The sequence below is a fragment of the Poecilia reticulata genome, chromosome 15 (assembly GCF_904066995.2).
Source record: "Poecilia reticulata chromosome 15, P_reticulata-male-v2, whole genome shotgun sequence".
Taxonomy (NCBI): Eukaryota; Metazoa; Chordata; class Actinopteri; order Cyprinodontiformes; family Poeciliidae; genus Poecilia; species Poecilia reticulata.
Window position 1 is genome coordinate 28974029 of NC_088844.1, and position 26147 is coordinate 29000175.

General features: G+C 40.4%; 1 protein-coding gene across 3 annotated transcripts in view; it reads right to left on the reverse strand.

The window, feature by feature from the left end:
• Positions 1–26147, reverse strand: part of cdh23 (cadherin-related 23) — a 195295-nt gene that overhangs the window by 84176 nt on the left and 84972 nt on the right. For all 3 annotated transcript variants that reach the window (XM_008430094.3, XM_081616163.1, XM_081616162.1), the window contains exons 10-13: positions 16423–16535; positions 13834–14022; positions 5961–6110; positions 5091–5249 (exon numbers count right to left, since the gene is read on the reverse strand). In XM_008430094.3, the coding sequence (XP_008428316.2) occupies positions 5091–5249; positions 5961–6110; positions 13834–14022; positions 16423–16535 (611 nt within the window). The remainder of the gene's footprint in view (positions 1–5090; positions 5250–5960; positions 6111–13833; positions 14023–16422; positions 16536–26147) is intronic.

A 26147-nucleotide genomic window follows, 5' to 3' on the forward strand; every position in this document is an offset into this window, starting at 1 on the left:
AACAGTCATAAATATTCATGAAGGCTTATTCATGTTCATGACATGTTTATTAAAGCGTCATGGCAGTCTTATTCACCCCCCTTCAAATAAAGTTTTACCAAATAAATAAATAAATAAATTGGCCGTGTAGGACAAAAAAAACAAGAAAATCAGAAATTAATTTCACATATTTACAGAGAAAAACTTGAAAATTCTTTAATGTCATAAATGTCACTGGAACATGTGTAGATTCCATAAATGTATTACTATACTTAGACATTTGAAAACTGCTGACATTTTCTTTTCATTAAATGTCTGACTTTATAATATCCAAATCTTTTTATGACAAATTTCTGACTTTACAATGTTGGAAAATTTGTATAAACTTCCGACTCTTTGACAACAGAGGATATGAATTTTTTAAGTTAATTTTCGCCTTTGTTCATAGAACATTAAACATTTTTTCTTGCAAATTTATAATTTTGCATATCACAGAATATCAGTTTTGTAAAAATGTAGAAATAATAAATGAATCAGTTAGATTCATTTCTTCTGTGGCCACTTTTTAATCCACAACGGTCCTGACACTTAATTGTAAAAATATGACTAAATGTTGACAAGCGTGACCTTTATGCAAGAGCATATATTTAATACCTTTAAAACTAATCAGTGGTGCATATATTCTCATTAGTGTTCATGCCAGACACACAAAGCTGTGAGATCAGTGTTAAGTCCAGGCTGCTGCCTGAAGCTAACTGCAGCATGTTTTAGTTTTTTTGGACACTTTCATGAATTGGATAACGGGGAGCGCGCTGCTAAGACTCCTCTGTTTCTCTAAACCATTAACCAACAGGTGGGGGGCGCTCAAAGCAAACGCTGCGTGGTGACAAGATTGAACTGCCTGCTTCTATTATCTGCAGACCACCAGATAAGAGACACGGCAAACCGGCAAGAGATACGAGCTGAACACTTTTTAACAATGACTCCAACAAAGTGGCGGGGATGTCTTCACAGCCGCGGCGGCTCCAGAGATAAATTCATTTCATTATTCCAATCACACAGTCAACTCCTGGAAAACACCTCCTGACTGGAGGGGAGACCAGAGACGGCTTTAATGTGGGAAAAGACCGGAGGAACTCTGAGTTACTTCCATAGAGAGTGTTGAAATGAAAAGGGTTGTGACAGTAAGAGGAAAAGACAGGAAACGATACTTTAAATCATTCATTTCTAAAAATCCAGAAGAATATTTCTGCTTGAAACCTCAGATCTATTCAGACCCTGATGACTTTTCAACAAAACATCTGACTTGAAAAAACTCCAAATTCTTCAGACTTTACAAGAAAAACACACAGACGGTCGTTTGCTGTCCAGCTCCATTTGAATGAATCCATCAGCTTTCAGAAACGAACATCGACGCCCCATAAATGAAAAGTATTCCCACTTTTCACACGTTCATGTTACAGCTGTGTTCCACAAATTGCATTAAATTGATCTCTTTCCTTAAAAGTTTAAACTTAAATACTTTTGATGAATCTATTACATAGATTTTAACTTAGCATTTTTTAGCGAAATTAATTGCATTTTCAATATTTCTTGTAAGCGTTTCTGCTACAGAGAACCATCATTTCTCTTTGCCCACTGGTGGTTACACAAAGCCTGATTTGTCACTATAAATATTTACTGTGAGTTAATTTTTTCCTGTCTTTTCCTGCTTGCTGCCGCCGCCGTGTCCCTCCCTGAACTCCTCTGGTTTCAGAAGATTCGCCTCCTTTCATTCCTTATTAACAGTGTGGCCTCAGCTCTTGGCTCTGTTTCACTATTAGATTGCTAATGGTTTTCAGGTATCGCAGTCGTTCACCTCATTATAGTGTCCATCTGTCTGCTGGGATGACATTTCATCTACCTCTCTATACCCAACAGGGACTCCCATAAAGAAAATGTGTTTGTAATATTCATAAAGCCGAGCCGTACAGTTTACTCAGCACAGCAGTCCTTCTCCAGGTTGTGAAGACGTCGCATCACACTCCGATTATTTCTTTTATCCATCCGGTGCTGAGTGTTGTACAGACTGTGTGGAGCTGAGACGAAGTGATGAATGTTTCGTCTACAAGCTCATACTTTACTGAGTGGAGGATTCTTCCCTGCTCCTGCTGGATAGACATTTATAGACGCTAATCGTAATTTATGTCTGTTATTCATTACTGTAACTTTCTCCTCCTGGCAGCTCAGAGTTTTGGTGAGTAATGGGGTTTTTATTATAGGTGTTATGTGATTGGATGTTCAGGTCAAAGGTCAGGATCCAAGCAGGATAAATTCATTATTCTGGGTGAGGAATTAATAAAACACCTCATTGTTCACACACAGCATGTACGAGGCAGATCTGTTTAATCACTGGGATAAACACCGGACTGTTAATAGATTACTGCTGTGTAGGTCAACAAATTATTTAAAACAAAGGTAAACAAACATAACTAGAACCTAAAACTGCAAAATAAAAAGTAAATGTTAATTTTGTGCAGGAATTAATGAAGAGGTGGCCTCCAGAGAGCGACGGCCGTGGATTTAACCACCATGTGACCTTCAGGCTGATTACACAGCCTGTTCTGTGTGTTTAATCCACTTACATGCAGGATACACACATTATGTCCAGTCAAGATCACATTAATTCTGCCACACTTTCATGTTGACCTGGGATTTTCTTTGTAAATGCATCTGTAATAAAAAAAAGAACCAAAATCTGCTCAAAAAAGCCTGGACAGACTGGAGCTTATAGATTCAGATGGACACAAACATCCCAACCATCAACACAGCGAAGCAGAGAGATAAACGTACGTTTGTTAATGATAGAAACAAAAAATATCCATGATTTTTATTAAAGGCTGAACATTATATCATTTAATAATCAGAAATACTCATCTTAATAAAAACACATCAACGGCACATTATCACTGACTACAGGGAGCAGAAGTATGGTGGGAGTTTATTGTATCGTTTATCAATTATCATAATCAATGTCTTCTGATCATAATAATTTTGATTATTGAAATGATAAATTAAAATGAATGATGTCTAGACCTTCTCCCCTACAAACTGTCTCTTTTCTCCACTGTTTATTCAATAAGAGTATAAAAAAAAATCAATAAATTATAAAATATGATTAAATGCATTTACTGTGTGCAGCTTAGTGATACACTTCTTTATGTGACTGGTGTCCTAAAGACGTGTATTACAAATAGGAATATTTTTTAAGAGCAGTTTTTGTGTTTGTGGGGTATAAGCAGTCATATAGCTATCTAAAAGAGAATTAATAAATAGTTCTTATAGTTTTATCATTATCATAATAGCACAACAAAATATTGTGATAAAACTTTAAGTCTATATCACCACCCTGAGCTGGACGTCACCATAATGAGAGCAGAAATTAGGAGATTATTTAAATCTATTCTACATATTTACCAGAAACACAAACTACAAGTCTTTGTTTTAATTATATACGTAGATCAAGTTTTCAAAAATGCTGCAGGAGTCTCAAAAGTCTTCCATTTTTTCATCCCTATAGACACAAATTCATTCTGACATCATTAATACATAATATTTTATATAAATAAAACATAATTTCCTCATTAACCGTTTTAGAACTGGATGGATTCTGTAGAGCTGTGAATACTTTAATTACAGGTTGGCTGTGGTCCCAGTCACATCCCATCTTCTGGTTCCAGCTTGTGGTTTGGAGCGACTAAAGATTCAAATGAACTACAGATGCAAAGAGCAGCCAGGAGGCTTCGGGACTGCGCTGAGATCTGATTGCTCAGATTCAAAGACAAATAAATTGATGCCTAGACGTTTCTCTTGCTGGAAATTGTGTGTGTGTGCGTGTGAAAATAAAAACACACAGGAAACCTCCTGTTCCTCCGTTCATGCTGTATTCTCCTTTTACTGACGAAAGACTTTTGAAATGTTGTCAAACTACGTTATGATTGCAGGGCTCCTGCATCTCTGACACAAGTTCAATGTTTATCTGCAATGTGATAAAACTGCTCTAAGACTTGTATTTGTATCTGTATTCCAGTAATCAAGTTTAATCAAACCAGAAGCATTAACCATGTTTGCAGAAAAGCTTGCCTTTCCGCGCCTTGTTTTCTCCCACAGCAGCAGCGTTGAGGTGACACACTTCATGCCAGAGCACAGATCTCACACAAAGTGTCACATCTCATTCTGTTTACAGTCTGCTGGCGCTCGGCTGCCAGCAATCAGGATTCAAAGGCGGGCCACACGCTCCGGCATGGGGCCAACATCAGCAAGACGTATCGGGTATTAGGCCATCCAATCTCCATTTCATGAGCGCCCAGTCTATAAACACTATTGATTTTCACACCATGTTTTTTGGCACTTGTATCTAGTGAATTGCGGATTGTCACAGAAGTGACTGGTAATGAATAATAATGTAGAGTTATGGGGAGATTCTTGGAGATATTTTCCGATACGGTTAAAACATGGCGGCTGCTGCGGCTGCTGCAGCGAATGGAAACTGAAGGGCTGGTTTAAAGATCACTTCACCTGGCAGAAGAAAAGCCAAATAATTAAGGCCTGCAGGGAATGAACACAGCTGTTTGTCATTTTATTTACATCTGCAATGTTAGGTCAGTGTAAAAAGCTAATTTTAAGGCAAATAGAAATCCAATTTGAAGCGTTATTCCTGCAGTGCTGTTATGGGCTTCATTTTTGTAAACGGCAAACAAGTTTAAATGTACAACACAAGGATTCAATTTGCAGCCATAAGCAGCAGTTTCAGGGTAATCACCAGAATCCTTTATCCTGCCAAAACAATGCTCCCTCCGCACAAGATGACTGGAGAAAACACTACAATGGATTTTCCTTAAATGACTGCAATGAATGCCATTAAGCTAACCACAGCCCAGTACTTTCATCTGAGGCAGCCTTGCTTCGGTCGCCATAAATAACCCCACATACACCGAAGTCTCCCAACGGACGCAGTCAGAAGTGGAAGACAACTGGAAGACTCTTACTCCTAATGAAACAAGCAGCGTAAAAGTCATGACTAAAAACCACCCTATGAGTAATTTATAGCATCCAGAGTGTGAGAAACTCACCAGGACGAGCAGCAGCGAGGTTCCCGGTGGCGTGTTTTCTGGAAGGCTGATGTTGTACAGAGGTTTGCTGAAGATGGGCCGGTTGTCGTTTTCATTGATCAGTTCGATGAAGACGCGTGCAAATCCCACGTGATCCGACATGGACTCGTTGGCATAAAGCTGATGAAGTGCAGCGAGGAAGGGTAAACAGAATGCATAAAGACCAGAACGACATGCTGATGTAACACTGAATCTTCAGATGACATTCAAACACGGTAAGCCTGAACCCCAACGCCCCGCCTGCCCTCCACAGTTAGCCCTAAGCCGAAGTTTCAAGGAGACGGGGTTTCCCACGGGGTTTGTGGAGGGCTGACACAAATGACCTTTTAGCCTTTAAATGTCAAATCCCCTGAAAAATACAAAAATCTTCTCAGTTAGCACATTTTAATTACCACTGATGTCTAATGATGTGTCTCGTTTGAAGGCCTGACATGTACATTTGATATCACTGTTATCAAAGACTAGAAAAAATAGCAAATATCAAAGATTTATTAAAAAAGTACAGTTTGTATGATGTCTTTGGATGTAGCTTACTAATGGCTAATAGGGACCCAAATAAACAAACTAACTCAATGATGCTGCATCTTTAATTCCTAACATATCATCAAAACAATATAAGGATATTTATCCAAAATGAGTTTTTTCCCCATTGAGATCTGATGAGTTTTTAAATTGCTCCTCTATCATCCTTCTTCTCATATTAACAAGAATTTCCATTATTTTGCTGCAATGTATTTGTCTCAACTGGAGTCCCACAACCAGAAATATTTTCTGTGAAGAAACGTAGTAAGACATTTTGCAAAATCACCCAAAAGAAGAAAGAAAACTGACTGAGAAGCTGAAGCTCCGAATCTGTTCGTAGTCCAGTGGCAGGGCAACCCTGACACGGATGTCGGCACGCCCCTGCACCGCCGTGGGGGAGATGGTGAAGTACTCCGAATTGTTTCCAGTCAGAAACACCTGGAACATGCTGTTCACCCCCTGCCAACAGACAGGATGAGAAGGACATTTCAAAACTGAAACACAAATAAAACAGGAGCTCGGAAAGTCAAAGAGCGATGTGTCTATTTCAGAGCATCTGACAAAAAAACCCTCTAAAATTTGTCTTTTGAATTTTCTTACACTGAAAAACTGTAAACAAACACAACTAATCCTACGTTTATTGAGAGCAAAATTCCCCTTTGAGAGATTTTAGATGAAATCCTGAAGCCACTGAACCAGGATGCTGCAGGACTGGATGTTTAGTGGAGGATCTGGTTAATGATGATCTAGTGCTGTTGTCCAACTGCAGTGCAACATTTGCTAGATCTCCACCAAAACGATTGATACCATGATAGACTTTCTCTTTTTAGCCCAGTCTACTGAATGTTTGTGTTATTTAGGTATGAAGAGAGAAAAGGTCATAAAAGAGCATTCAGTTTGAATAATATCCTGACAGTTAATGATGCCCTGCAGTCTGACAGGCCTTCCAGGACAACATAATCACAGATCCTCCTCCGTGACTGAACAGCTTTCCCCCACATATTCATCCTTTGGTTGCTGCTGAAAAGCTCAATCTTAGTTGCATCAGTCAAAAGCAAACAGTTGCTCGGTTCCCAGAGGAGTTCAGCAAACTCCATGTTTAGATTCGTCCCTGTGGGACTGAGATGTCGTGTTTGTGGAATCACCCCCTTGTTTTACCTCCATTTCCATCCTTCTTACTGTAACAAAATGAAAACCTGGATCGTAATCCATCCTCGTTTCTGACACTTTCACTTGTTTTAAACTTTTTAATTATTGCTCCAACTGTAGTTATGAGCAAGTTTTAGTAGAGCAGCTATTTTCTGTAGTCATTTCCTTGCGTACAATCAATGCATGTTTTTATTGCCTGAATTAATTCTGCACCAATGGCAGGGGACGCTGCATCCAGCTTGCATATGTTTATTTGCTATTAAACTATATATATATATATATATATATATATATATGCTACATAAAAAGAAAGAAAAATATAGGAAAACATAAAAAAAAACACATATAAAACTATCTGTGGCTAAAAGTTATTGTCCAGACTTTATATTTTTTGTCTTGTATATCTCAACTATACTGCCAGGGCTATTCATTCTCACTCATTCTTTGATCTAGTGTATAATAAACCCAAAAAACTTATTCACAAATGTGTTTGAATTAAGGCTGAGTGAATGATCACCAAGCAGGCAAAGGCTGTTAAAACACTGAGCTATAATCATTGTATTTTATGACTTATGAGCAGAAAAAAGCTTGATGTGAACGTAGATGACAACCATGACTATCTGCCTCAATACAGACACATTTTCCTGTTTTTCTGTTTCCAGCTGACACTGTGCAAGTTGCCAACACAATGTTTATGATATGCAGATTATCTGAACTGGGAAGTCTGTTAGAATTACTATGTGATGAAGTAGTGGGCTGCTGTTTAGAACAAGCTTAGAATTGTCTGATCAGTTTACATGAAACCCAAAAAATAAAATGATCTTTCTCTTAAGTCTCCCTGCAGCAGAACTTTTACAGAGTGAAAGCATCACAAGGGAATCTAAACCAATTTGGGGAGTGACATCACAGCACTGAAATAGCTCTGGCTGTCTTCAGGTAAGAAACCTTCGCCAAAGCGCTCCTGTGTTTGATATATAAAGCTGCAGGGCAGCCAATCACACAGTCATTGTGGCGAACGGAGGGAGACGAGTGGAGTGGTCGGCTGGCATTATGCTGACAGTTCAAATAGCCCCCTTGTTTTTGTTTTCAGCTCTGGGAGAACCATTGTAGCTGATGGCTCCTATTTAAAAGACCATCCAATATGCAGGGATGTCACCTCAAACTGCCCATAAACGTAATTGCCCGTCCATTTGCGACTGCCTCTAGAAGCCCCCAATAAAAGCATCCTGTCAGACACGACTGCCACAAAGTTCAATGACAAGTTCTGGCAGGAAAAGTTTTAAAGATGCCAGCCGAGCAGAAAGGATCAAACACAGAGCGAGAAGTAACAATGTGAGACAGAGAGAAATTAAATGTCTCTCTGTATTTCCTCACACTTAGAGAAAGTGAGATTACAGCACAGGTGTACCGAGCTGTGAACGACTGTGTTGAGAATAACATGGAGGTTTAAAGCCAATAACAGAAACTAAATGTGTTAGAAAATAAAAATGATATTGTTTTAGTTCCTTATGAACAATTAAAAGTAAGCAGATGGGTTTTAAGTTTTAAATCTACGTCACCAAGTGTTTTGTCACTAGTCAACAGGCCTGTGGTAACTCTGGAGGAGCTGCAGAGATCCACAGCTAACATGGAAGACTAACATCGTTAGCAAAGCAATTCACAAGCATGGCATTAATGGAAGAGACGTAATGACAAAGCCACTGCTGCAGAAGGAACATGCAAGTTTCTATTTACAGTTTGCCACAAACCAAGAAGAGAACACCAATCATCGTTTTCAGGACATCACCTTGACAACCAGCAGGTTAATGACAGCAAGTGTCATTTACTTGCTGTAAATGACACTTGCTGTAAATGACCAGGCTGAGGACCAGCCTGGTCAGCCTGGTCCTCAGCCTGGTCAGCCAGGCTGAGGACCTGGTCAGCCTGGTCCTCAGCCTGGTCAACCAGGCTGAGGACCTGGTCAGCCTGATCTGACCAGGTCCTCAGCCTGGTCAGAAGATCAGGCTGAGGACCAAAGAAAAGTCTGATGTAATTTTGGTTAACTTACACAAAAGCAGTACTAACTTTAGTCACCTCTGATCGATTAACGTTCCTGCTGTATTGACTCTTATCCTTAGGTCTAAAACTCGCAGCTTAAATCCGACTTTTCCTGCTCTGACCAGTCCCTCTATGGACTGCTGGACTCGTGAGAGCGGCAGTATGTACCTGAAATCCTGCCAGTGTAAACACAAGCCGGTCCAGCCGGCGGTGAACTGAAAGCTGGTCGAACAAAAATTGCCTTTTCTTTTTCATTTCTTTCTGTACTCCTGAGGTTCTACCATGGGTGAGTTCTCTACTTATGTTTTGCAAGGTTGTATTTTCCCCCAAAGCAGACGTGTTTTACTTTTCCACTGTGGCTCACTTTCTGTCTCACTCATAACATTACTGTCAAATTGCCGAGTAGCTCTGAACAAAATGGACCTCAGTTTACTTTGGTCTGACTGTTGGAAATGCAGTTGCAGGGAACTGTGAGAAATCTGCATTAACTTTAACCTGTTCTAATTGCTGCGTACGTCATCTGACCGTATTTTACGTCAGATCGGATGCTAAAATGGATCCAACGTGTTTTGGGTCTTAGCCAACAGCTTCAGGTAGGATTTAATGTTGCTGCTTCTGGCATCTGCCATTGATTTGACTTCGGTGGCTGGTATCGCTAATGCTACATTTCTGATCAAGGATCTGTCATTTCCTAGTGTCGGTTTCTCAGTGGGTTTGGTTTCCAGCAGGAGGTAAGTCTGAGTGGGATGGTTTACATCAGGGTGACCAAGTCAAGTCTACAGTCACTGGTGTCCTCAGTGTTTTAAGTTTCCCTATAGAGTGGATTAAAATCCACATAGTACCTCCTTAGTATATTAAGTGTAATAATGAAGAATTCAGGGTCAAATCTAAACTTTGCAGGATGAAGAGTTTGACGACAGACTGACTGCTTTAGATCAAAGCATGTTATGTGTTAATGGTGCAATTAAAGTGCAGACCTACAAGCACCTGAATGTTGATGTTCACAGATTCCCCATCTACATGAGCAAAGCTGATAGAAACAAACCCCAACAGACACTCAACCATAATGTCAGTCAAACGTGGTTCAGCCCAGTATTTACACAGAGGACCTGAACAAAAAACATGCTTCACCTTTCAGGTATGTACCGGTGAAAATATTAAAAACCATGCATCCGTTTTCCTTCTATTTTACAATTATGCATTATTTTGTGCTGGTCTGTCACATAAAACACATTCCAGTTTGTGGTTATAATCAGTGGCAGTTATCGCATGAATGGCGCCCTGGGCGAGCCTCTCCTCCTGCTGCCCCCCAACCAATTAAAATAAGAAAATGAGATTCTGAAATGGATAAATTGCAGTGCAGTTCCGCTAAAAACATGTCTCAATCCTCAGCAGCAAGCAAGGGACCAATACTGAACACACACAGGTACCACTGACTGCAAAAGCCTGAAAACAAACAGGAAACTCGATCAAAGCACGACTGACATGTCGTTGTATCTGGCGCTTGTGTTCCCTCCTTTCTGATGCCACCCTGGGCAACTGCCAAATGACCTATATCATTATGTCCTCTGATTACAATTCAGATGGTTGTTTAAAAAATGTTTACGTCAAAGCAAGTATCACTGACTAGTATATAGGACTAATTTTAGAAGTAAGAAAGAGCCATTAATACCTTGCAATGGTATTAATAACATTTTTCACATTTTTCATGAATAAATCATCCTGAACGTTTCAACATGACATCCAGAGATGTGAATTTTTCAGTATCAAGTGATTCGATATGATTCTGATTTTTTATTTCTATTCAAACAATCGATTATGTTCCATACTGTATCAGATTCCATCAGTTTACATTGAATAAAATTCTGCAATTTAAATTACCAGCATTAGGTTAGCTTAGCTGCCTGGCTTGTTGTAAAATAAAAAATATATACGGTATATGAAATAATTATTCACAATACATACAGTTGTTAGTGGACACATGGTATGCAAATAGGAGTGGCATAGACATTCAACCAAAACACATTTTTAAATTGATTTTGTCAGCATTTTAATCAATTCATATTTCCCATGACTAAAAATTGTGATTCCATATAAATTTTTTTTTTTCCTGCACCTCTATTATTGACAAGTTTGCCGAAAGCCTGGGAAAGAGTTGAGTATCACCACGGTTTGTGTAGAATATATGCAAATTTACAGAGCTGCCTCTTATCACATGCAAAACGCCTTGATCGTCTCCAGCCCTACATGCAGCCACACTCGCTGTATTCTTGTCTCTGCTTGATAGAGCCACACAGACATAAACACAACTTCATTTGAATGGATAAACAGACCTGGCTCTAAATACGTCCACTATCTTCCCTTCTTGCATTTTCTCTCCCTCTCTCACCAATAATTCAGACTTCTAACTTTCCTCCATTGCAGGTGACTTTCTGGTCAATCATCTCGGTTTTTCTTGTCCTCCCTTCTTCTCTCCTCTGCTCTCCACGTGTCTCCACCTATTTCTCTATCCACTTGACTTGCAGTTATCTGTCAAATTCCACCCTGGCAGCTGCTGTGCCTGAATCAATCAGAGTTGACTAGCTTTCGGCTTATCTCCACCCGTGGTGATTGATTTTCCTCGTTAGGTATAATTTGATGCTCTATCCCATCTCTTCCAGAGCAAATTAAATTGTAGTTGAGTCCAATGCGCTGGTGAGAGAGCGCGTGTATGTGTGAGAGGAGCAGGAAAAGAGGGAGCACAGCAGATATAAAAACAGTTTTCTCTGTACAAATTAGTGTCTAAAGGTTAATGCATATAGTGGAAAGTATACTGATCATATTAGATCACAATGCTAATGCTAACTAGCAACTATTTAAAAAAATAAAGAAGTCTTTGTTCATTGAACATTTAAAATGAGCAAAAATTTAGAACTCAGAGTTAATAAGCCCTACTCAACAGTGTGTGGCGTTAAGCTTTCTGACCTACATACAGAACCTATTTATGGAGGAGAGCAAACACAACACCCATTGTGAGACACGGTGGTGGCAGGATCATGATGTGAGCAAGATAGACGGAGTGAAATACAGAGTAATACTGGAAGAAAACCTGTTGGAAGCTGCAGAAGACTTGAACCTGAGGCAGAGATTCACCTACTAACAGGAAGGTGAATCTCTTTCTACAAAGAGATTCTGTTTTAAGAAATAGCACCTTTTAATTCATATTAAGGAATTTATTGGCTTACAACAAGCTTTTATATATTGCTGAAAAGTTACTTGTAAGTTAGCTTAGTCATTTTTCAAGATATTTGCACAATATTAGTCCAGTAAGTTATTCTTCTGTTGCGTTTGTGTGTGTTTACTCTTCTGAGAGAGGAAATAGCAAAGAGAGAGCGTATAGGCTTCCGACACGCAGCAGGTGGTTGAGGCTGGGCTGCTTTGCATATTAACAAATCAGATGTTATGTCATTTTGATGAGCAGATATAGTTATTTTGAAGACACATCTAACATGAAAATAGTAACAAAATAGTCAGTGAACTAATCATAGAAAGTGTAGTGTGGAAAATATGGTAAAAATATGTCAGCTTGCAGATCTTTTAGGGTTTCTTGTTATGTTTTGCATGACAGATAATCTGAATAAACCAACAAGTTGTTTTCTTAATGCATAAAATTCACAAAAGACACACAGACCTGCTTACTGCACAACCTAAACAATATGCAAATTACCTAATATAGTGAAGCCATTGTCTTTGTGAGTCACACAAAAACCCAAAGTAGTTAAGGTCAGTGATCATAACACGACAGAGAAATGAGACTGTGTAAAGTAGCCGTCTAACGTCTTGCATAGCATCTCACAGTCCACAAAACAAGCTGATGATCTCCAGGATTTTGGAAAAATATTCTGTATACTGATGTGAAAAAAGTGGAACGTTTAGGAAAATGAGTGTCTGACATGAAACTAACAATATTTCCACCACCAAACATGATGGTGGTAATGCAAAGACTGATGAGTTCTGGTCTTACGCTGAAGGAAAATCTTCACTACCCTAAACTCTGGCATATTTGGGTCAAGCAGCAGAACCATTAGCTGCAGATAACCAGCAATCCCCCTCTGAATGGCTAAATCAAAGTATATGTTTTGGAGTTGCCTATTCAAAGTACAAACCAAAAAGTTCAATAAGAAGTGTGTTAAAAACATTGTTAGTGTTAAAAATGAGTTTAAAACTTATTTGGCATTAAAAGTTTAAAAATGTACAAATATGTAGCTTAAAACTGTTTTTTATAAAAATAAGCTTAATGTTACTTTATTTTGAAGAGTTAAAGTATGAAAGAGGAAGAGGCGTAGAGCCGAACAAATTTACTAGTCTCTGATTGGTCGTGAACTAGGAAGTGGGGGAGAGGGGCGGGGCTTAGAACGGAAGCAGAAAATAACCTGCAGCATTAGCGCGAGCTTGACCGCGGTAAAAAAAACAAAAACAAATGTGACGAAATTATTGAAAAATTAGTGTTATGCTGATATTATATACCTTCAACTCAACAGTGTATGTACAGATATCAACTCTACACTTTTGTTTGAGACAACCGTGATTATTTCAACCCGTAATCTACAGTATGCGTGAATTCACGTTTAGCGCTCCCTTATGCCTTAGCATTCATTAGCCAAGTACTGTAAGCTAAAACAGCGGACAGAATGACACACAACTAATGATAAATTAGATGAATAGATTTTGAAACAGTTAAGATGTTGAGGTGCCATTAGAGTCGTTTCTACAGACTGATATAAACCAGTTTGTCTGATTTGTGAAAGTAATTATCTGTTTCAGTATAACAAAAGGCAAAAAGAATTTCTCTACAGTTTTCCGTCTTGTCTTTGTGTCTGCATGCACTTAATTTGACTTTTCAACAAAAATAATTCCCTCGTTTATCTATCCATGCATGAGACATTTGACCAGAAGAGCCACCACCCTACTAGAGAACCTAAACATGTGATGATGCTGCAGGAAGTGATTCGCTCACCTCGTCTTTATCTTCCACCTGGATGAAGAGCGGCAGAGCAAAGCCCACTTGGGCCAGTTCAGTGATGCGAACCCGGTACTCGGAGCTGTTGAACTTTGGGGCGTTGTCATTCTTGTCGATTAACAGGATGGTGAAGGTGGTCATCACGGTCGCGTCTGACGGACTGCGATCATCCTTCAACTCTGTGGCCTTGCAGAGAGCAACAAAAGAGTGGCAGAAAAGAAAAACAGAAAAAGGTATAAAAGAAATTTGATTGGACTCCAAATGTCATTCTATATAAGGGCGGTCAGCACGCAATCTCACAAGATATTTACAGCTGTTTATTTATTGGATCAAAAGGTGAACAGGTGACCTCCAAGCAATCATAGAAATTGCCTCAAACTGAGGCCAGAAGAGCACATTCAGTCTGATTCAAGAGGGAAAGAGTCCCTCTGAGAGGACACAAACACAAATCCCCGTTTCTGGCTGCTTCAGTATTGGAGATGTAAAGTCTCCAAAAAAAAAAAACCCGAAAATCCTGGAAAATCGGTGTGAAGTGTTGTCTTTTATTGATAAGAAAGGTCACAGTGAGCAGCAGAGTGGGCACCAGCAGCATGCTCATCTCTGGGTAATCAAAGTAGCTTAGCCTCCAAACTCTCCTGAATCGTTTGACCTCCACCTCTGCCTGTTCTCTGCTATCTAAGCTGCCTGAAGTTGAGAAATTAGTTGTATTACTATGGCACAGCATAATCAATACCAGCAGCAGGTAAGAAAGCAGAAGCAGGGAAAATTTAGAAGGAAAAAAATCCATATGTTACAAATACATTTTTGGACTATATTTTCTCTTTTTCACAATGTTTACGTTGGCTACTTTCTTGTTTGTAATTATTGATTTTAATTAAAAAGACAGACTGAAGCTGGTATGCATCAGCCAAGCCTTCTTTGTATTAAACCTCAGAGCAAACTGTATCTAAATCATCTTTTTATGAACTCTAAGTACACACCAGTGAAGCTGTAAGATGCTCTTATTTTCTTGGGTTGTACTTAATAGAAGGGGGTGAATTAATGCCATAAATAGAAACACAAATCAATCAGCCAGAGATTAGGATCTTCCCGTTTCTCCTTGATCAGCTCTGACCTGTAATTGGCAAATAAAATGTTTACAAAATATTTACCCAATTCATTAAATGCATCAAACTATGAGCTTCTACTTAATCTGACTTTGAATGACCATGTTTTGTTCAAAGTCATCAAATCTATTCAAATCACTTGGTTTGAGCTCCAGCAAGTGAACGTGAAGTAAAGGGCCAGCATTGTGTAAAATCAACATTTTTGGGCGTCACTTCATGTTATTCCCTCATCAAAAACATCCCTGGATTACTGCCTTCACTCTTTCATGCATGTTTGCGAAATCCTTTAATCTCCATGGTAACCATTCAGCGGTGCAGAGCGCCTGGGTGAACCTAGCACCGCCTTCGAGACGCAGCTCCTCCTCGGAGCTGCAGTTTACAAGCTGTGGCCTCACAGAGCAGCCAGCCCTCTCTCACTCAGCTCCTTCAGCAGCAATTAGCAAACACCTGATAGAAATGCTCATCTACTGAGCTCATTACAGGAGCTACATCTCAGAGCAACGCTGGTAAAAACGTTGCTAAAGGGTTAATAGAGGAGCCATGTTGTGATGACTTCCTGAAGGCGGAGTTTCAGGAAAAGCAGAAGTTTCTAAAGAGACAGAGGCCCAATTTCTAGACATTAAATTCAAAGTCAGTTTCTTTTAAGTTATATTTGATATATATGTAGTATTTTTTATAATAACTGAGGTAACATAGTTACTTGATTGTGATATAAAATGGCTTTATATGTCTAATACTGGGGCTGCACAGTGGCGCAGTTGGTAGAGCTGTTGCCTTTCAGCAAGAAGGTTCTGGGTTCGATTCCCGGTCTTTCTGCATGGAGTTTGCATGTTCTCCATGTGCATGCATGGGTTTTCTCCGGGTACTCTGGTTTCCTCCCACAGTCCAAAAACATGACTGTCAGGTTATTGGCCTCTCTAAATTGCCCCTAGGTGTGAGTGTGTGTGTGCATGGTTGGTTGTCCTGCGTGTCTCTGTGTTGCCCTGCGACAGACTGGCGACCTGTCCAGGTGACCCCGCCTCTCGCCCAGAGCATTAGCTGGAGAGGCACCAGCAACCCTCCCAACCCCACTAAGGGACAAGTTGTAAGAAAATGGATGGATGTCTAATACTGCCCCTTTAACATGTCTGGATGAATACAGGTATTGTGTTGCTGCCATGCTGATTTGCAGTTTGCATAAACAAATAAAGTTGCCAGTGAGTATATAGAACCTCCTGTTAGTGATTATTTAGAGGCACATTGATTGCCTATTGGTCATATTGTAAATCCAGGGCAGGCTGTCACAGCACAGAGCACACAGAGATCCAGGGTGCGCTGCCAGCTGGTGAGTCCTCTGAGTCTGTATCATGTCCAGACGCTGCATTGATTTATTACACTAACATATCAAAAGCTCTTGATCCTCTTGTGAAGGAGTTTCGATCTGCTCTCCAGGTTCTGCCCCCCCCTCCGCTCCTCAGCTGCCTCTCATTCAGCCACTCACCTTGACAGTGAGAGTGAATCCTGCTGAGTAGAGCGGGTTTTCTCTGTCCAGCTGGCCGTTCACCGTCAGGGAGCCGCTGATGTAGTCCAGGGCAAAAACACTGTTGGTGTTTCCTAGAAAGGAGACAACAGAGAGACACACAGCAGAGTCAGGGAGATGGACAACACTGGCATTGTGGAGAAATCAATACAATTCCTGGGCTGCAACAGGAGCCATGCAGGAAGGAAGGTGGTGCATGTCTAACTTCATGCAATATGGATATGGTCTTTTATCCGTCTACCTGCCTTTGGGGGGTCAAACATCTCCAACCTGTCCACACGCTTTGCATTCTGGGTCCGTCTTTTGCTCTGGTGCTGTTCTCTTTTTACTTCAGCATCCATATATTTGTCACTTTACACTTTTTAAAACTTTAGAGTAAAAAATCAATTCGAAATCATAAATCTCAATTGTGACAGTCTGCATATTTGTAAGAACAATAAGAGAACATCTACAATATATTCTACCGGGACTTAACTGAGCGAATTACAAGCCTCCCCTGGACAATCACCAGATAAGCCTTTTATCTTTCAAGTTGTCTAAACTCCAGATGATGCAATGAGTAACTTTCTGTCTTAAACAACCATGTGAAATGACATCCTGTGGTCACAGAAAAGATGTTGGTCTATTGAGAAATGGTCAGCTCATTGGCTTAAAGCAGAGAAAACATTAAAGGTGATATTTAAAACTACTAAAACTGGGTGAACATATTATTAAAATCTGGATGGAAAGCATGGAATCATTGTCTTCAGGGAAGAAATGTGGTCAGAAAAACAAATCTTCATGTTTTGTGAAATCAAATTGAAGAAAAACCAACAGTAGAGTCCAAGGCTTTATTTAACAGGGAAAGTAAGAAGATTTCCACTCACAATGTGAAGGGAACCCAAAGGATTGGGACTGAATATCTGTAGCCATTAGAAAACCACTAAGAGGCTAAGAGGAGAAAAAGGCTTCAACTCGGAAGGCAGCATGAAGATGGGACTTTGGAGCGATGGAGGAAAGTCATGTGATCGAATGAGTCCAGATTTACCCTCTTCCAGAGTGAGGAGGGCATCAGGGTCAGAAGATACAGATGGAGTGATTCACCTGTAGAGTCTACAACCCTCAGGGTTGCTGCAGTCGGTCAGGTCAAAGTTCAGCAACGTCATGAGGAGAGCAAACTACCTGAATGTCCTGAAGAGTGAGTTTTTCCATCAATGGATTGTTTCTTTTCTAGTGACGGGGATTTTCCATGAAAACAAAGCCAGGATTCATCAGGCTCAAACTGTTTCAGGAAGCATGAGGCGTCATTTCTACAGTCGGCTAAAACACAGTCCAGACCTGAACCCATGAAGAAGCTCTGGTGTTCTGGACGAGGCTTTGTAAAGTGGTCAGACTCATCATCATCCTCAAGATCCTGGTGAAAAATAAATGTAGCACTGGATGGAAATAAATCGCACTCCGCAAACTATAGATGCATCTGACCTTCAAGTTAATTATATTCATTCATCAAGGACAAAAAACCACATCCAACATTAAACATATTTTGAATTATTGGTTTGACTCTGGATATAACCACGTTTGGAGTTCCTACTCAAATTCAAATTTCTAAACTCTTTACGTTTTTAAAAATTGGCTGAAATAAATGCTCCTTTGTGTTGGGTTATATTTGTGCCCCTGGGAAACAGAAAGCAATGGGTTAATAATTCAAAATTGATAGTTAAATCCATAAAAGTAAAGTATGAATTAAAAATGCTTCAGTTATGTTTATGTTAAAGTGATTGTTGGTGTTGGTAAAATGCCGTTGGTTATTTTGGTAAAAACAATTATTTTCTAAAATGGATATTTTGACAATATATGCACCTTTTTATACATTTGTCTTTCGTATTTATAATACATTAATATGTAATATTTTGCAAGGTTTCCTGCAAGGGTGATTCAACATTTACACATTTTGTATGAGTTGATTGTATTCACCAGCCCATGCACTGCTTCAGATGGGAGCATTTGAAATGATCAGCGCTGCACTGTCCTCATTAACAGTCCGAGTGCCTGTGGTGCTCTCTGCTTTCTTCAATTAAACTGGTTAAAATATTAGAATAAGGCCCACTTGAGCCCTCTCCTCATATTTTCTTATTCCCTCGCCTCCTCTACAAATTACCATCTTGTTAACTTTCACACTCCTCTTTGACAAGTTCTCCGAGGCATCATGAGGCCAATGGCTGCTTAATTACACCCAGCAGACAGAGGAACTAAATGAAAATACGATAAATAGCTCGCACCTCTTCACCTTTACATGAGCTTTTCTCTCGTTGGCCCTGTTGTGGCGTCTCCCGTGTTCCTGTCAGTTCAAATGAATCATTTGGCCTCATTGTAACACTGGGCAACAAAACGCCGTCATATGATACAACAACACAAAATGATACGATAGAAAAAGGTGGTTCTGACTGCATGGGAGACCTACCGTGTTTCCCCGAAAGTAAGACAGTGTCTTACTTTCTTTTTATCCCCAAAAGCCCCACTATGTCTTACTTTCGGGGTATGTCTTATATTGGAAAAAAATTGTCGAATTTTTTGTTTTAACCATAAAATGAACATTTATTAACAACCTGAACAGTATTGTATTCACCACAAAACAGTTTTATAAAAGGAAGTGCCAAGAATGTCTTGTTACAACATGTAAAACAATGAAAAATGCAAAAATATAGCATACGGTATAAGCACTGCTTGTGGTTCCGTATCGCAGTCTCCTGTGTGCATTACCGTATTTTAAGCAGGAGGCGGCAGTGACAAGTGTAGGGGACGGCGCGGTGACGTATGGAGAGGGGGACGGTGCGGACGTAGGCAGGAGGCGGCAGTGACAAGTGTAGGGGTCGGCGCGGTGACGTATGGAGAGGGGGACGGTGCGGACGTAGGCAGGAGGCGGCAGTGACAAGTGTAGGGGGCGGCGCGGTGACGTATGGAGAGGGGGACGGTGCGGACGTAGGCAGGAGGCGGCAGTGACAAGTGTAGGGGACGGCGCGGTGACGTATGGAGAGGGGGACGGTGCGGACGTAGGCAGGAGGCGGCAGTGACAAGTGTAGGGGACGGCGCGGTGACGTATGGAGAGGGGGACGGTGCGGACGTGGGCAGGAGGCGGCAGTGACAAGTGTAGGGGACGGCGCGGTGACGTATGGAGAGGGGGACGGTGCGGACGTAGGCAGGAGGCGGCGCGCAGCTAGATGAGAGGGAGGCGGCAATACCCCCGTGTTTCTTTCGGGGTACGGCTTATATTAGCCGACCCCCCTGAAACCCTCGATACGTCTTACTATCGGGGAAACACGGTAGAACTAATTTACTTTTGCAGATTTTTACCAATAGCATACTTTAGGTCAAAGTCAACATGACAAACAATGACAAGTCAGACAAAGATGCATTTAAGGCAAAAAGAAAAGAAGAAGCCATCCAAAGCAACCTGGTCATATATGAAAACAAAACTTAAATTATTGCTCTTGTTTATTCTGTGAATATCTTCTTTGGTTCAGTTTCTAATTCTGGAATAATTACTGGCTGACCTGTAGAATCAACACATTCACGGCTCAGTTTCCACAAAGCATCACCATATTTCACTCTACTCAAAATCATTCGTTAAAATATTCAAAAGAGAATTCAGTTTTCTAAGGTGAATAAACTACTTGCTGTTTGCAAAGCAGCCAATCCTGGAGCGTAATTTATTCTCCTTCAGTCTGATTGGCTGAACCCCAGAGAGCAGCAATAAGTTGCTCTGCTGTCCTGCTGAGGCTGTTTCCACTGCGTGTCACCATCATATGAAGGTTTATTTAAATAGGCAGTTAAAAGTGTTTTTTAGCGGCTGTGATCCTAAACCCCCGAAAACAGCGGCTGTTGACTGTGCAGATTTGTCATTATATGTACATTTATAACTTTTTATTGTTTTATGTAATAATCTAATGTTCTGACAAACTGAATTGAATTTTTAGCTGCGAGCCATAATCATCTAAATTGACACTTGAAATTTAAAACTGTGCAATTATTCCATATGACCCGTTTTACTTTTCCAGCTGAGTTATTAAAGTAAACTTGCTATATAGTTATTAGATCCATATGCAGGTCCAACATTTACACAAACAAATAATAATTCAAACTCACACATCATTTACATCACCTCATATGATGTAGGCTTTACTAATAAGATTTAGATTAATTTAGATTTTAATCCCTTATTGTATTCAAAGGCAATAAAACAGATTCAGGTTTGAGAAAAACGGCACCATTTAAGAGAAACTGTGTATTTTCCAATGATGTCTTCCTAAATTGTCCAAACTCTGACCCCTGAGCTGTGACAGAAAAATACCGAGACTGAAGAGAAACAGATTTACGGTGAACAACGGCTGGAGGTCAGCATATTAACCCACGCCTGTTCCTGCTCTTGCCACTCTCTGCTCCATTACTGTCCTGTTCCTGTTTCAGAATGAGAGGAAGGAAATGACAGCAGAAGCAGAGCAGAGGAGCAGCAGCTGGCCAGCAGAGAGCAGAGTCTGTGGATGATTCATCTGGACTGAGGCCAGGAGCCGCGGAAAAGCAGCACAGCGGCAAAAAGTACAGCTGAGTTTATTCTGCTACACCATCAGTTTAAATGTTCACCAACAAAAAAATTAATCAACAGCTGATTACTTAGGGGTTCAAGATGAGAATTGTAATTTAGTGACTTGCAAAATAATTCACGCTCCTGAATTATTTCACATAATGTGACATAAATTTTAAAGTGTTACACTGAAAAGTGTGGCGTGCATTTGTATTCAATCCTCAACACTGCTGTTACAGATACAGCATTGTTTCTCTTATCATTTTGCTCACATTACTCTGTCCATTCCTCTTTGAACGGCAACTCAGTCAGAACAGACAGAGATCATCTCTGAACATCAGTTTTCCAGACGGCATGATGCAGATTCTGGGTCTGTCACATAAAATCCCAAAATACTAACATGTTTCTTTTGTGTGAAGACTTCTGCAAGGCAATATAAGCTCTATGATGAATATTTAACACTGTTCAAATGTAAGGAATCTGGATGCTGATCTTTGAACAGAAATTGACACAGCTAACTTTTTATAATACCAAACAAAGCAACGTCACAACAGCAGACTTTTAATCATCAAAAGTGAAAAAAAACTCTCTGATTTATCAACTTCACTACATAAACACCTACTTCCTCAGAGAAGTCCAAAACCTTCAGTTTTCTCACTGATTTCTCATTGCTTCCCGGAGTTTAAAACCGTTTCCACCCTTCAGTTTCTAAGACAGGTTGCTATTTGGGAAATGATGCCTGTGAATATAACCGAGTCTGACTTCTAAACTCCCTCTGAAATTTATTGCCGACTCTCCTAGTGATTTTAGAAAGTTATTTAAGCTTACAGACCAATAGTGGCTTCAGGATCACAGACACTACAGTCACACATGCACACGCCATGCAAATCCCGGCTGCAGGAACCACAGCCTGCAGCAGAAAAAACAAAAACTCAAAGGTTGATGGAAATGACTCTATCGACAGAATATGATTATTTTATTTGTCTTGCATCTTATTCTGGAGGAAGGTCTGAAAATATTCAGTGAAAAGACTTTTAGACAAAATGTCCTTGTTGATATGAAAATTGGTCAAACGTGGTCCAAACATCTCTCTCCTCTCTAGGATGAGTGTCTACCTCCAACTTCATCCATCCATCCATCCATCCATTTTCTTACACCCTTGTCCCTCAGTGGGGTCAGGAGGTGCTGGTGCCTCTCCAGCTAATGTTCCGGGCGAGAGGCGGGTCACCTGGACAGGTCGCCAGTCTGTCGCAGGGCAACACAGAGACACACAGGACACACAACCGTGCACACACACACACATTCACACCTAGGGGCAATTTAGAGAGGCCAATTAACCTGACAGTCATGTTTTTGGACTGTGGGAGGAAACCGGAGTACCTGGAGAAAACCCACAGGGAGAACATGCAAACTCCATGCAGAAAGACCGGGGCCGGGAATCGAACCCAGAACCTTCTTGCTGCAAGGCAACAGCTCTACCCACTTCGCCACTGTGCAGCCTACCTCCAACTTTATCAACAATAATAACAATAAGCATTTACAGCATCCTAGTTATGAATCACAAAGGTTTGTGTTGGAAAAGACGGCACCACAGATGACACAGAGGTGACTCCAAATCCAAATCTTCTGATTGCTAACAGAACATTTACTGAGTTCAGTGTAATAGTTTGGTATTTCTGTAAAAATAAAGACATTTTAAAGTGCAAAAAGCAGCTTAGGAGCAGTTTAAAAATGGCTTTGAAGTAACACCACAATGATTTTGCTATTTGCCACCATAATGAAGACTCCACAAAGCAAGCCATAACTATGCTTGTCGAGGCATATTTTGTGTAATTTTTCAGCCATTTTCAGCTATTTCATCTTGTGAAATTACATAAAAAGCTTCTGTTTTTAGAGCAAAATTTCAGAGCTGGGAGTTGTTTTTTGAGAATACATGATGTGAAATAAACAAAAAAATGTCCTCAATATTCTATTATAACATTGACAGATTATTTGATGAAACTGGTCTGGAATAAAAACTAAAACATGTTGAGAGAATAAACGTTGACAGTCACAGGAATAGGAATGCTCTCACTTTAAGTCTGATTTAATGTAAATGCTGCTTTTTCTACTCCTTTGCTTTCTTCAGACGGCCACACATCGTTTCCACAGGTTGGTTATGAATAAAATATTTTCTACTTGATCATCAATGAACCTTTTCCTCCCTGGACTCAAACATACATAATGAATAATGAACCCTCCAGGAAGAAGGAAGACACTAAAGCACAGCATCAATAACGAGTACTCTCTTTGTAATACACTCAATGTGATAATCTTTTAGTGACTGCCTGAGTCAAGTTGCCTATTAGCACTACAAGCGCGTCATTGCAAGACAAACACAGCTAACATGATAAAAGCCTGTCACTCTGTGTTTTCCAGCACTGGGAACAGGCTGACACGATGTTTTTCACTGGACTGCAGAGGCTGGCATGAAGTCGATGCTAAATATTTGTTGGAGGCGGAGGTAACATACATCATGGATCAGACCCACGCAGCGAGGGCAGAGTGCCTCTAAATGCTGTCAGCTCCAGTGGCTGACTAGAATGCCAATCTTCACAACAGCCGCTCCTCAGCCGCACCACCGGCAAACGGTGACCAGTGTGTAAAAACACACACCTGTAAATACACACATGTAAGGTCGATTAGCACCGCAGCAGTTTGTCGATGCTAGTCTCTGCACGCATAGTGAAGCTGCATTGATTCATTGGTTTAAGTTCACAGGCTTGACCTTTCACCTTAGCTCTGCAGTGTGGAGCGTGACTTAAAGGGCAGCCATTATCATATGCGATATATAAAAAACTTAAAACTATGAAAATAACTCATAATTGGCCATTCCACTGATTGTTTTAAAGAGGGAAAGTAATTTAGAAATAGAGTTTTGTTCTTTCTAAAACAGGAAGGGACAAATAAAGACGATGTGTCCATAGCAGAACCATCCTGATGCGCATCGTCAGTGGCTGTAGACCAGGGGTCTCAAACTCAGTTTACCTGGGGGCCGCTGCAGGCAGAGTCTGGGTGAGGCTGGACCGCATAAAGATTCCACAAAAAACATTTTAAAATATCCTCAAATGTCATCAACATTTAATTATTTCTCCAATACGTGAACTGCAGGCTTTGGCTTTGACAAAGACGTGATGAGGGTGTGACAAAATTTAGAGTGCGTTCACCCTGCAGCCTGACGTGACCCAATTTCAATTTTTTGTCAAATCGGATTTTTTTTGCCGGGGTCGTTCACACTGCCAAACATATGCGACCTGTATGTGTTCTGCAGTCTGAATGGGAAAACGCATGCGCAGTAGAGGGCGCAATAGCGTCAGCGTTCTCAGTGTTCTGCCAACATGAAAAGAAGCCCTCAGTGTTTGTGGAAGTAAACATGGAGGCTAACGGTGGAGCTTAGCTTATATATTTGAAGTTGTTGTCCAACCAAAGCAGCATATTAACAACTTAATCCTCATTATAGTCCGTCATGGTTGTTTTTCTTCCCACTTGCGCGTATCAGGACGCAGAATTTGTTGATTATCAATGACGTTCAGTTCTGATGAATGCGGCCTGGACGTTAGGTTACATTTGAATCGGATACGTATCGGATATGGGTCACATTCGAAAAAGAATCCTACCTGTGCTGTTCAAACTGTCATGAAAAGATCAGATACAGGTCGCATTATGTCAAAAAAAGTTGTAATTGGATCACTTCAGGCTGCAGTGTGAAGTTTATTCCACTTGGTGTCACTCTTGTTCTACATTTCACAGAAGTCTTTAGCCAGCTAGCAATTACCGCTTCTACTTGTCACAACAGCGCGGCGGATGACGAGCAGCCCGGTAGCAGTCGCCTTTCTCTGCGTTTGATCGTGGCATTTGCTAATGGTAGAAAGTACCGGAATGGTGACTGCAGGGAAGGGCAACTGGTACCGGACTATTCCATCATCCGCCGCGCTATTGTTACAAACGTAGTGTGCATGAAGTCAGTGTAGCTTAGCCTAGAACCGAATGTCAGCCATGATGAGGAAAGGTCCGCTCACCCTGTGGGCCGCACTAATACTTTCACATCATGGTGGGGGCCACGAGACATTGTCCGGTGGGTATAGTTATGAATCTCACAAAGGATGAGCTGACAGAGAGGTGACTCCAAATCCAAATCTTCTGATTGCTAACAGAACATTTACTGAGTTCAGTGTAATAGTTTGGTATTTCTGTAAAAATAAAGACATTTTAAAGTGCAAAAAGCAGTTTAGGAGCAGTTTAAAAAGGGCTTTGAAGTAACACCACAATGATTTTGCTATTTGCCACCATAATGAAGACTCCACAAAGCAAGCCATAACTATGCTTGTCGAGGCATATTTTGTGTAATTTCAATGTTCAGCTTTCAGCCATTTTCAGCTATTTCATCTTGTGAAATGACATAAAAAGCTTCTGTTTTTAGAGCAAAATTTCAGAGCTGGGAGTTGTTTTTTGAGAATACATGATGTGAAATAAACAAAAAAATGTCCTCAATATTCTATTATAACATTGACAGATATTTTTGATGAAACTGGTCTGGAATAAAAACTAAAACATGTTGAGAGAATAAACGTTGACAGTCACAGGAGTAGGAAAGCTCTAACTTTAAGTCTGATTTAATGTAAATGCTGCTTTTTCTACTCCTTTGCTTTCTTCAAACGGCCACACATCGTTTCCACAGGTTGGTTATGAATAAAATATTTTCTACTGGATCATCAATGAACCTTTTCCTCCCTGGACTCAAACATACATAATGAACCCTCCAGGAAGAAGGAAGACACTAAAGCACAGCATCAATAACGAGTACTCTCTTTGTAATACACTCAATGTGATAATCTTTTAGTGACTGCCTGAGTCAAGTTGCCTATTAGCACTACAAGCGCGTCATTGCAAGACAAACACAGCTAACATGATAAAAGCCTGTCACTCTGTGTTTTCCAGCACTGGGAACAGGCTGACACGATGTTTTTCACTGGACTGCAGAGGCTGGCATGAAGTCGATGCTAAATATTTGTTGGAGGCGGAGGTAACATACATCATGGATCAGACCCACGCAGCGAGGGCAGAGTGCCTCTAAATTGCTTTGTCAGCT